The sequence below is a fragment of the Nelusetta ayraudi genome, unplaced genomic scaffold (genome assembly GCF_046127955.1).
Source record: "Nelusetta ayraudi isolate G7.1 ecotype Tasmania unplaced genomic scaffold, CSIRO-AGI_Nayr_v1 ptg000135l, whole genome shotgun sequence".
NCBI classification, from domain to species: domain Eukaryota; kingdom Metazoa; phylum Chordata; class Actinopteri; order Tetraodontiformes; family Monacanthidae; genus Nelusetta; species Nelusetta ayraudi.
Window position 1 is genome coordinate 1,259,690 of NW_027466185.1, and position 13,596 is coordinate 1,273,285.

A 13,596-nucleotide genomic window follows, 5' to 3' on the forward strand; every position below is an offset into this window, starting at 1 on the left:
GACATTAAATCTCCCCCCAAAAATAATAAAAATCTTCTAACTGAAATGCTCAGGACAAACTTCCATCTGATCTTGCAATTTCATTTTACATTAGCATGATGACAGTAAAGCGCCTTCACCTCTTGCTTTAGGCCTTTAACGTAAACAGGGCAATTTTCCAACTTGGCAGCAAAGAAAATGCAATCCCTGCAATAAAAAACAAAACAGTTGCATGTCGGAAGGTTTGGCATTTTAGCTGTGTGGGTAATTCCTGTTTTATTTTTGTTTTAAAGCTGATGGAAAAGCAATTTAAAACATATTCTTCATACTTTTCTTCAAAAAACGGAAGAACTCTTGATGAAAATGAAGTGGTAAACCCCCCCTCCACCACCAGCCTCCCTCGGTGCGTTTGAATTGAGCAATCAGATGCTTGTATGATTCAGGCCACAGTGCAAACAAACTGACAGCTTCTCGGCAAGAAGCCTTCCAGACGGAGGAGAAATGACAGCGGAGAGGAGGGGAAAATAAATAAATAAAAATGAAGAAAGAAAAAAGGAGCGGACTGTCAGTCGTGGCGACGACGCTCAATGAGGCTTTCGCCCTGGTGTTTGTGTGCCATATTGTGTGTAGTCACTACTGGAGGCCAAGTCTGTCAGGACAGGAGGGCCGTCTCCTCAGAGACCTCAGCCTCTCTTGCTGGAATGCCCAGAGGAGGAAAGCGGAAGCCCTGGGAGGGGAGCGAAGGACAGAAACTTTGGTGATACCTCTCCACCGGCGTTCCATCCATCCAACCACTCTGAATGGCGACCTGTCCTCCGTCAAGGAAGACGCAAGAAAGTCGGAGGAACTCTCACAAAGGCTCCGCGGGCCGTAACGCGTGTTCTCAGTAGACACAAAGCCACGTGCCTTCCGTGCGCTTTGCTTTGCTCTCCTTTTCCATTGGGTTAGAAACCAGTGTGTGAAAGACAGGGGGGATTTCGTGGGGTCGGACCCATGTCACCCCTTCCGACCCAAAATATCGACGGGTAATTCGCGCACCTCAAGGACTTGAGGAGCAATGCACAATGGGATCGAAAGATTAAAAAAAAAAAAAAAATGCGGTGACATCGGAAATCAAATTTGGCCCGGCATGTGCTTGAACTTTTCATGAAAATAGTGTCAAGGTTTCTGCTTCTTTTGACCTGGCGTGAATCTGCGACAGGATCTGGTCACTGGAGAGGCAGCGTTCACATTGTCCCACGGGCCAAACGCTATTACTGTTATGTTTCTGTTATTATTATTATATATTATTATGGTATCGTTTCAAATTTACCATTGAGTAATTTGCAAACTAATTCCATTATATTATGTAATATTGCACAACACCTCAAAACAGCCTTGTCTGTATTTGTCACTGTTTTAATCTTTTTTTTAACATTTCCTTTATTCCTTGTAACGCACAATCAGGTCAGCTTCTGCCACACCACCATTTCAACTGCCACGTAACGTGACGTGACAAATAAAACTTTGAAACTTGAAATGCTGAGAATCAGAAAAGTCATGGTCGTGACGGAGACCCGTTGCCAACGTGCGTATTGTCTCTCTATCGCTCTCTTTTTTTCACGGGCTGCACTTATCTCTGGGCTGAGGCTACGTGACCTGCCCGCATATCCTTGATTTGGCTTCCGACTGGCTGACGTGCGGATGCTGCCCGCTGTGTTGCACCAACCAACTTCGTTACGTGGCCTCCTCTTTTGGGCTTTTGAATCCTTTTTTTCTGCGTTCCACAGCTCTTGCTTTACATCAAACGCCGTCACAACACAACACAACGCTTTCCTGTCAAAAAACCCACATGTGCACGCACTAAAATAAGCAGCAGACCAATTGTGCTAGTGTCCACGCTAATCTCATTAGCAGCGGAACGACCTGCAGTTGCTGTTTCTTTTTTCTCTTGATTTTGAGGGCAGCTTGCGGGAGTGAGTTGCGTTTTTCGTCACCAATTGAAGGAAGCTGACTCGGCAATCAAGTGGCATTGGTTGGTTGAATGTGACCTTTGCTCATTGACTTTTGTACGCTGGCCACTTTAACGAGTGCACCTTGCACAGTAATCCAATGGGAGTTTAGTTCCATCGTTGATAATGACTTGATCTCTTCAGACGATCTGCCTTTTGCACACATCTTTATGAGGTGTTTTAATCACTTGGAAGCAGCCTTTCTGATGTCCCATCCAAGGATGTAGCCACAAAGGATGGGAAGACAACAAACTGATTTCAATCAGCAGTAAAATGGAAAATAACAGTTTTGTGCAGTAATGGCAACATATTCATGTTGTTCAAATTGGTTTTAAGACACCTGGTATCAAAAAAGTATCATTCTGAAACCAGTATCAAAACCAAGGCAGCAAACTTGGCATTGTATAAAAAAAACAGTGATTAAAATGCTACACATGCACATCCTTGCTTTTACCATTGGCTGTTGCATCGTAGAGCATGAGTTACCTAAATTCTAGCAATGAATTGGGAAATTGCTTTAATCATAGTCAGATATGACCTACCGCGACGGCGTCAACATCAAATGCTGTCACACGTCGCGCTCTGTCGGCCAAAGCCCATCAACCGAAAAGGATTTCAAGGAGGAGGCTCTCGATTCAAAAAAAGGTGGTCTGCACCTCCCTCTAGTGACCGAAATGTAGAACAGACAGACGTTTTGAAATTATTCTCAATTCAAATTTCCATTGCCACTTTGCAGAAGTATGAAATGAGTTTAGTTTAGAACGCATTCTTCTTCTTCTGCCAATCACCTCTGATTTTACAGCCATTTCAATAAAAAAAAAATGCAACCCCATTTATCTTTCATCTTTTTTTCCCTTTTTTTTAAATAAACATTTGTTGATGCTTTCTTAAGGCACTATTTTGCTGTTCCACAAGAGCATTAAGTGCTGTTCTACTACCAAGTTTATTGTAATTATTCACAATGACCTCTTCACGGGAACCTGGTCATTGCTGGAAAAGAAGTGAATGTGCCTGACACGAGGACGTTTTTTTGTTTTTGTTTTTTAGAGTAAAATTCAAACAAATTATTTTTTAATTCTTTAAATAATCTACTGTTCATTCATGAAAATGAAAGCGAAATGTAATGCGAGTATAACATGCAACTACAAGTTGGAGAAAACTAACAAAATAATCACTGAAAAAGCATTGTAACAAGGTTTTAGGATTTGCTGCAGAATGCAGAATGCAGTGCACAATACGATCTGTGTGCTGCTGTTTAAGGTGTGAGCTCCTGAACCGCCCCTGTGAGCCTGCCAGTGAAGAGTGTAAGTTTTGTTTTGTTTGTCCCCCCCCCCCCCCCCCCCCCCCCCCCATGCGCTCCTAAAGGCCTCCTACGCTCTCTTTATATAAGACATTGAGCTTGTTTGGATCCATAAATGTCCCCCTTCCATTCCTCTGAGGAGAGCGATGGTCCCTGGGAGAGTCAGAGTGAGTCAGATGCCCCGGTGGGAAGATGATCCTGTGACGACTCATTTCAGAGGCTCCGTGGTGCGGTGAGGAACAGGCCCTCTCGGGATTCGAGGCAGGCGGATTCCAAGGACGGGGCCGCCAGCTCTCTCTCTCTGTCTCTCTGTCTCTCTGTCTCTCTCTCTCTCTTTAACAATACTCAGGCCAAACTTGGCATTTTTAACATGGCTGTCAATGTGGAGCTTTAATTCAGCAATCCTCCTCCCCCGCAGAGCTTCAAAAAACAATGATCCCCGCTAATTGGGCCGACACGTTTAAAGGGTCGGAAAAAAATAGATAATTCAGTGTTTGCCATTTGCCCGCGTCGGCTTTGGCAGCAGAATGAGACTTCATTAAATGGAAGAGTGAAGGGGATGAAGTTACGGCTCGGGAAATCAAGTCCTCCGCTGGGTTTCGACGACTGAGATAACTTATGTCTGTAGTGTATCTGCAGCTGCAGAAAGAAGCACCAATTACTTTTTGTTAAAGCCCAAGTTTTAGTTTTTTTAGTTTTATTTAAATATTATATATTATATTATAAATATTTTTTGTCATTTACAGGGCTTGTTGTCTTTCATCTAACAAATTATCTGTGAAAACATACATGGTCACTGCACTTATTTAATACTTAATATTAGTGTCATGATTTCTATAAGTTATGTGTGAAACAGTTTGCTTATTTGTTCACACGATTCAATGAAAAATAATTGGATTATCACATCTGCTCTTTTTTCACCTCACAAAAAATAGTTAAATGAAATTGAAGAAAATATTGATGGATCAATTAATTACAAAACAAACGCAGCGCTAATCAAAATATCATTGTCACCATCAGTGTCAGCCAACTCCGTCATCACGATCAAGTGGCCCACACAGAGCAGAGTTCAATGAGCATTAGTCAAGGACCAAAAAGAAGAACTTGCACTTTTTAAATATCAATTTTCATAACATAACCAAGATTGTTTTTTCAAAGAGCTACGAAATGGAAGCTGAGTCAAACGGTTTGAACAGGCAGCTTCACACGCCTCACTGATCTAGACTAAATGCTAATAACCGTCTCTCTTCATGAAGCAACGCGTGTTTTTCCTCAAATAAACCAACCAGAACAGAAAAATTATTCTTTAACTCTCAACTACAGCACAGAGAGGATTTTGTTTTGTGTTTTAAAGGCCCCTTTCCCACTGGCCCAAAAACTCTATTTAAACGCACTAAGAATTGCAACCCAGGTTAAAATCGGCTTAGTCGGCTGCTATTCACGGAACAATTCTACAGTCAAAAGTGGCTAACAACAAAGAACACTGCCCACCGCCGGACTCGCTTCAATTGCTGTGTCTCAATTCAGGGTCTGCATCCTTGAAGTACGCATTTTGGAAGGAAGTTGCGTCATCGCACTGCGCGAAGGCTTGTCCCAATTCCCGAGGGTGCTTAGGACGCTCCAAATGCGTACTCGGAAATACGCACTAGTTTTAGCCGATTCCAAGGATGCACCGCACTATCCTTCGCGCACTTGGGTATCCCATGATGCTTTGCGTGCTGCTGCAAAGCATTGTGGGATCCTGGGAAGTCAGCTGAAATTAGCGGCATGTACTGGTTAAGACACGACATATAAATCTAAATATTGAAGTTTCACATAAAGTATCCAGTTTTTAACGTAGGATTTTACTTATTTGATCATCCAACGGCATCGTTAGATGGCGAACCAATGGTTAGCTTGATACTATAAAAACGTCACTTCCGGGGTTGGCCAGCCGGAGGGAACGGCGGTGACGCAACGAGGAAATACGCCGAAGGCTCGACCGTCCCGGGTGGTTACCGGGGAGGCGGGGTTTGGTCCGTCCTTCTAGGCTGGGTCCTCGAAGAACGCTTCCTTCAGACGGAGGACACTCGGTCTGAAGGGTGCAGACCCTGCATTGAGACACAGCCAATGTTGCTCTCCATTGTTTACTTCCCTGAATTCTATCGCACTTCATAATAATAATAATAATAATAAACTTTTATTTGTACAGCGCTAAATCACAGCCAAAGGCGTCTCAAAGCGCTTTATACAATCAGAGAGAACCAACCGGGCCCCCACACGAAATTTCTGTGTCTCTACACGATCTAAGTGCAATGACGTCAGCAGACATGCAGCGGGAAGAGGGGAACGTGTGCTCCCCGCAGCCACCCAGTCTCTGTTCTCTCTTATCTCAAGCAACTATTAACTGCTCACTTTATGAGGTCTTACAAGTTGAAAGCGCAGAAGACGGCACGCTGCACTCAACAAAGGAAGAAGGTCGCAGTACGTTAGCGACAAGCTTTTTTCATCAGAGCAATATATTTTTACGGGTTTTTTGGGTTTTTTTTTTTAGGTGATCTTGCCTCAGGTAGCTGGGCCTTACTAAAGTTATTTTAGGCCAGTACCGGGAGCTGTCAGAGGAGAAACTTGAAATAAACTGAAGCAGTTGTGGCAAGGCGCAGAGGGCCCGGGCGGGCTTTGAACCCCAGACTCCCGGGTAATAGCCATGCTCACTTAACCAATCGGCCAAAGGGATTTCCCTTTGGCCAAGTAGCCAGGGCACATGAACAATTGGAGGCATAGTGACAGGACCGCCGCTTACAAACTGTTTGCAACAAACCCCAGATTCAGGATACGTCATGCAAAACAAGCTGCAAAATTTAAATAGATGACGGAAGTTCAAAAATAATGTGGCCATTTCTTTTTAAGAAAACATACCTGTATGTCTGTGTAACCCACTCCTGGATGAATGCACGCTCTCTCTCCAGGAGCAAGGATTATGAGTGCAAAACACCACAACACCAGAGATTTTACTTAACTGCAAAATAAATATTTTTTTTGGGCAATTAACAATGCAACATGCCACACCCTCAGGGGATGGGTCAAATGCGGGGAAATGGGCAAATGTTGCATCCTTCGGAATGTGACAATCAGTGTTACTTTAACCTGTTTTAACACTGCATAAATGAGCATTAATATTAAAAATAAAAAAAGGGCCTTTTAAAGGAAAAAAAAATGTCTTTATGAGTTTCCTCAGTTCAAGCACTTCAAAGTCACTGTCAATGCAGATCAGGAGGATCTGTGATCGGTTCAACCTCAAAAGTCAAGGATCCGTACGGTATAATATATTGTTGGAGTGCATTCTTTCTAACACGTGTTCGCGTTGGTGCCAATCCGAGTGACTGGCACAACCCAACAACCATCCACCCAACAATCAGTTCTTCATCCCAAAAACTGATTTTGATAAATTAAGGAGATGTCACACATTCCAGAAATTTCTCTTAATCTCAGTTTCCCAAACACACCTACAGATTAAAACTGTGACTCACCAGTCAGTGTGTTGATCATCGATGACCAGCAGGATCTTGGGCTTGCGTACGGCAGGTTTGGTCGGCTGGGCACCTCCAGGAGCAATGTCAGTGGCAGCTGACGCTGCCGACTTGGCGTGCGCAGCGGCGGCCACGTTTTGGGCCATCTGAGCACTCTTCACCACACTGGAGAAGGAGCTGAGGAAGCTGCCCGGGCTGGAGATGGAACCGGAACTGGGGCCTGAGCCCGAGCCCGAGCCCAAGCCGGTGACGGCGCTCTGGGTCTGACTCGGGAGGCTCAAGGGCTGCCGTCTCTCCGTGGCCGGAGAGGCAGGGGAGGAGGTGGACGACCCCGGAGGGGTGGGCCGCTGCAGATCCATCATGTAGCCATTGGGGAGGTTGGCCACAAAACTGCTGTCCGACAGGCGACGGCGGAGGTAGTTCATCGTGGCGGGCTGGTGGATCAGTCAGGCCAGAGGAAGCGCCGCAGGGAGAAGAATGCCTGAAAACCTGCGGAGGAGGCGACAAAGATTTAGGACTAAATGATTACGTCATATGTGACGGTGGCACCAAAATGACTATTTTTGCACTCCAAAGAAAACCCTTTAGTTTAAAAGCACTTTCATGGGAAAATCAGTGTTTAATGGCCAGTTCAACTCTATTCTTGACCTTTCAGACTTCTCAAGAAACCTCAGTTTTAGTTAACTGAAGTATCACAGTTGGTCCAAGACTCTGTAAAACACTAGAGCACAACTAGGAACAAAAAGTATTTGCAAAATGCTCCAGATATGCATTTTGATGCTAATTAGCCATTTATTCTGCTCAGGGGTGGGTCCAAAGACCAAACCAAAACAACAACAGGAGAATTACTATACCTACGCATGCTGCATGTTCCTCTTTGTTGATACAAATTTAAAAATATGATTTTAAAATGAAACCATGCTTGATAAACATCATTATTATTATTATTATTATTAGTAGTAGTAGTAGTACTATTATTGTTATATACTGTTTATACCCAACAACTTGCTGCTTGTTGCTAGCTGAACTGTTCTGTTAAATATAGTGTACTGAGGTCTCACTGTGCGGCTAAACAGTCAAAACAGACTCAAGACGTCGGTTGTGGCTGTATACTTTGTTGTTAGCTATCAAGCAAACAACACCACACGCAGCTGCATCATTTCCATGCTGCATTACGAAACATACTGTATTCAGTAGCTAGGCTCCTGCTGCTGCCATAATTCATTGTCATACTGTTTATCTCTTTTTTCAGGCAGAGTTGGGCTTATTTTCTTCTTCTTCTTTTAAATTTGACAGGCGTGGGTCTGTGGAGCATTGCCTAGCTTCCCAGTAGCTATTGGCTTTACTAAAAGTCGCTCACAGTTGCTGAATGACGTTATCGTCTTATTTGTATAATTTTAAACCATGTAACTTTGATTGACACTTTACGGGTGAGGAATAACGTCCATTCATTAATCCATTATATCTCCCAGCTGTCATAGGGCGAAGGCAGGGTGACACCCTGGACAAATGCCCAGTTCCCAACCATTTGCACTCACATACAAACCTACGGACAATTCAGAGTTTCCAATTCACCTTGCATGAATGTTTTTGGACTGACAGAATCGAACCCACAACCTTCTTGAGGTGGCAGCGCTAACCACTGCGCCACCACTACAAATTAATATCCTTCAACACCTATGCAGCTTTATTCATTCATTCCTTAAATTTGGTTTGGTTGTTTACATTTTACTTTAGGGTCCAGGTAGAAGCGACGAGTAGAAGTACCATATGATATTTTATTTTTTACATAATATGAATAACCATAACCGCAGGAAACAATAACAAGAACCCATAACATTTAAAGCATAAACTTATTAACGTCTACAATTACTATATGTTTGTAGTTTTGTTTTTGTTTATTTTTTCCAACTTCACACATGCACCATTCATTTCCAGTGTGGACAGGGCGGGATGAACATCTGCTCTGACCACCTGGGACAGAGGAACTCATTGACACAGGTAAGAGTGATAAGTGCTTTCGCATCCAAGTCGCCAAAAGTCTCCAAGAGCACCTGAAAAAGTTGCAATACTTGTTGGTGGTCGCTATTTTGAAAAAAATAAAAAATAAAAAAAAGTTGTCTGAATACTAAAAAATCGTAGGCAAGACTGACTCTGAATAATCAGCATACAATTTGACCTTGTATGCTGCCAAAATGTCAGCTATGCAAAAACATGAAACCCAAAACTGGAATAGTGTGTATTAACGCAAAAAGTAGGGCGGCGAGTCTCGCAACACAAAGCATTTATTCTGAAGAATAATTCAGTGACACGGCAGAGTTGTTGCGGAGTCGGTAGCGGTGACTCAGAGCTCCTCTCCTTTGTAACGCAAACAGAGCCCTGCGGGAGAAAGAGGGGTGGGGGGGCTTATGTAAGATGAAGAAGAAGAAGAAGAAGAAGAAGAAGAAGAAGAAGAAGAATCTTTCAATCTGAGCATCCCAAGGAGGAGAAAAGGGAAGAGGCCCTTAACCCCGATCAGAACCAGGCCACCCCTCCTTGCAGAACAGAGCTCGGGGCTGAGATGAAAGTGCATTTGATAGCAAGGCGTTAGCAGCCGGCGTTTGTGGGGTCTAATAAGCACACAGTAGGAGCGAGTTGGGGAGAGGCGTTGAGGGGAGGAGTTGTGGGGGAGGTTGCGAATGTTTCATCCTGACAAGTTAATGTAGTCAGACGATGAACATCCGGAAGTCGCCGCTTCACAGAACCGCAGCCGGAGCTTCCGGCAGAGCATCCGGAGGCAAAGGAGAGACGCACTAAGATTTGTGACCTCGGAGCCGTATCACTGTTGCTGCTCGTGACTGTCACGGCAATTTAGTTCTCTCTCACACACACACACACACACACACACACACACACACACACACCAGCAGGGTTTCAAGAGTCAGCTGTGATATTATCTCGCTATCCCCCCTCATTACCGAGCTGCAATTGCCAGTTAGGCTGAGGCCTGTTCAATACAAGGTTTCTCCAAAACTCTTGCTGTGCTCATTCTCTTGTACATGCTATTTTAGTCAAAGCTCCGCCCTGTGGCTACACCCTCAAACCTGATTGGCTTCCCCCCACACCAGCAGCATAGATTGCTCAGCTAAGCTTTATTTCCCTGTTAGATTTTTTTTAAGACAGACATTTCTTGTTTTTATATTTGGAAGAAAAGAAACAAGAATGGCCAATGATAAAAACAGCAACAACAACAACAATAGTACAAGACTTCTCCCTCATCATGAGTCATAACTCAGCTTCCTCTCTTCTCTTGTTAACATTCATGAGACTCTCCTGACTGAGGATTTCCTTGTTTTTCTCTGAGTTGCAGAAGCACCAAGAGTGTGTACATGTGTCTGTCTGTACGTGTGTGTGTGTGTGTGTGTGTGTGTGTGTGTATATGCGTAGGATTTTTTGTTTTTTTTTATTTGTCGAGAACGTCCTCCCAGCTGGCTTTGCATTGTTTCCTTCGTTTTAACACGAGCCGAACTGTGAACGTTGCCATACACACAACTTGTTCCCAAAGAAAAGCTGCTCTATGCAAATTAACACACCGTTGCCTGTGAGAAAATGTCCATCAAGTATACAGGAAGGGTTCCTTCACTGATATGGGTCCAAATTTTGGTAAAATCCCACTGATGATGTAATACATGTTGGTTGCCATAAAAGGAGAAATGATGGCAACAGGTTGTGTTAATTTGTCACTAGTAAATTAGATTTTTAGATGCAACTAAAGTAAAAAATCATCGAACAGTAAACTCAAACCTCTTCCAGTCCGTGTGTGTATTTTGATGGGCTTGTTGTAAAGGCTGATCCACTAATATTGAAATAATTATTTTTCAATAAAGGGGTAAAACCATACAAACAGAATTCACAACACACTTATTTGATATAACAGTAGTTATTAATGCCATTTATCAATATGTATTTGCATGTAATGAAGTTAAAATGCGGGGTTGATTGAGCTATGAGGAAAAACAGATATAGTGAGATCACCATCCACGAAAAAAATGCTTTCGCATGTGTGGCTAAGATTGCAAAGTTGGTTGATCTCTTTTTTTAGAAAAAAAAATATTTCTACTTGGAGTAATCACATTATCCTGCGAATGCATCTTTTTTTTTTTTTTTTTAATGGCCACCTTGCTGTTTATCCAACACTGAACTTGATTCTCTTAATACATCTCCGACTCTTAAAAGAAGCAGCTTTTTGCAAATCAGACCCTTTAAAGAAGCAACTTGCTTGTTTTCTCCTCTAATCATTCTTTCCTGGCTCTTGGCTGCGAGGATAATCACATCACGGTAATGTTACACTTCTATCCAAATCTTTCTCCCGCCTTTGGTTATGTCTAATATCATTAAGTTCCAGTAAAAGAAGCTTCTATGAGGCAGATCCCCCCATTGTCTTTTTTTATTTTTCTGCATGACACTCACTAGTTTTTTTGTTTTTTATTTTTTTAAAGGGCAATACACGATTTTTCACCGCTAGCAAGCACAGCTGCCCACCATGGTAACAACAAATTCCCACTGTTTCTCATGCCAGTCGCCAATGTTCCTTTACTCCCCCCCACCCCCAAATTCACAGGGTATTTCTACACCTCTACGCAGCTCAGCGACCTCAGCTCTATTTTCCCTCCTAGTGACTCGTGATCTCACGCAAGTGCAGCAGCACCAAAAACACTCAGCTAGTGCTGTGACTCATCTTCGTGCGCCTCACTGTCTCTGCCGCCTTCCCCGTGCTGCTCGCGAAAAGGTCGAAAAAAAATGTAGAATTTCAATGTTCAGAACCCTCAGACATCAGCTATTACAGAAGGATGGTTGATATTTCGCTCAGTTATTACTCAGTTATTACACAAATATGACTGATATTGCACAAGTTTGTTTGCTTAACACATTCTGACAAAAGTTAGCGTAGCCATAAATCAACATTTTAGACTTAGCCGCCGAGTTCCAGGAGGTGTCGAGTGAGTCCACAGCACATTCCAGGATTCAGAAAAATCCCTGTTTAATGATGCTAATGACTTCTGAAAACAAAATTTGATTTTAAATTAGCTGGTTTCCAAATTCGATGAGCAAGGCCTCTTTTTTGAGTTAACGTGAAATGTTGAACCATTCATGTTGCATGATGAGGTCAGTGGTCAACAGTGAATTTTATGTTGTAAACCTTATATATTTAAATTGATTTTGGGCATTCATCTGAGATGGTTGCACACTACAAATACTAGTGCGGCAGCTATAGGCTTTGTCTTAGTTATAGTAAAGCTTTCAAAATGAAACAGTGCCTTGAAAAAGGGGGGAAGCTCAAAAAGCACTGCAGGACCTTTCCCACAAACAGAAACAGGAAATTAGAGGCGACACTCAGACAAAATCTTACATCTACCGAAGAGTCTATTCCCAGTGTGACCATGACGCTTAACACTGCAGCGGGGCATCTGCGGGGGGGGGTTAGCAGGGGGTGCTATTAGAAATGTGTTGCCAAACGCTCGCGGCGTCCATTAACAAAAGTGCTGAAAAAGGCACAACTGCTGTGCGACACACTCCACACAAAAGGTGGAACTTCATGTGTGACTTGTTTGTTTTACTTCTTTATTTATTTTTTTATTTACTTAGTTTTGTTTGGGTGATTCGACAGCACCACGTAAACTTGCACCAGGTGTGACTGTGTTTCCTCCAAAATTAAGTGGATGATACTCCAAAGTGATCAAAATGACCCTAAATTGTGGTATTAATTGCGTTGTTTTGTTTTTGATTCTTTGTGGCATCATCGTTAAAATTTCAAAGAAAATACAAAAACAAACAATTGAAACACTTGAAAAGAAATAACCACATGACTAAAAGGGTACAGGCTGAAGCCACAGCTTATAACGCCTACCCTACATATACAAGAATGAGATGAAAAATAGTAAAAAATGGAGAGAAAAAACAGAACAAACTACCAATAAACAAGCAAGAGAAAAGGAAGCAAGGAAACAAGACACTTTGCAGTATACGTACATGCTTGCTTTACTGATAGCTACTGTCTGATATACACATGTACATATGTATACATATACATACATACACACATATATACAGTACATATACCCTTTTACATAGTCTGGATATACACATACACTAACAGGTAAGATACAGTAATAGAGAAAGCACATTCCTTTATTATTTTTTTTATTTTGTAAGTAATTTCTTGACTATTTGTTAAATAAGATGCAGAGGGGAGGAGCGGTTCGGCCAGCCAAAACCATGTACAAACAGGTGGTCGCCAACACAGCTCAAGCTGTATCAAGCTAGTATCAGTATCAAGCTCTGACTGAAACCCTTGATGAATCACTTCGGCAGCGTGGCGATTCAACGCTCCATTCATGACAAAACCAGCCTCCACATTGGCAAAACCCCTCTCCGCATCAAAGTGTCCTCCCGTCATAATGACAACACCTCTCTCTGCAGAGTCTGAAGCACAGACACGGCTCATGAGGTACAGAAAGGTCGCTCCCATTGTGTGATTTATAATTTTCCCCCCACCGAAAAAAAAAATTAAAAGCATCATTAGCGGCTGTAGACGGCTGATCGTGCTGAGGAACATCTGTTGGGAGACCAAGTAGATCACTGGTTCTGTAAACTGATGGCCTGCTGAATATTTTATGGTGTTTATTTGGTGGTATGGCGCCATTAGAGTCAGAACACAGGGTCGACGACTGCGTGTGGATTCATGTCATTTTTACACTCAGGTAAAATTACACTATCGCTGTGCTACAGCACAGCGATACATCCCAGCAGCCTTAAAAGTCTGCGAGAAATATGTAAA

General features: G+C 42.8%; 1 protein-coding gene across 1 annotated transcript in view; it reads right to left on the reverse strand.

Moving 5' to 3' along the window:
• The window catches only part of syn3 (synapsin III), a 117,192-nt gene that overhangs the window by 98,287 nt on the left and 5,309 nt on the right, over positions 1 to 13,596 (reverse strand). The window contains exon 2 of the mRNA XM_076012088.1: positions 6,780 to 7,268. Coding sequence (XP_075868203.1) covers positions 6,780 to 7,204 — 425 coding nt within the window. The 5' untranslated portion in view covers positions 7,205 to 7,268. The remainder of the gene's footprint in view (positions 1 to 6,779; positions 7,269 to 13,596) is intronic.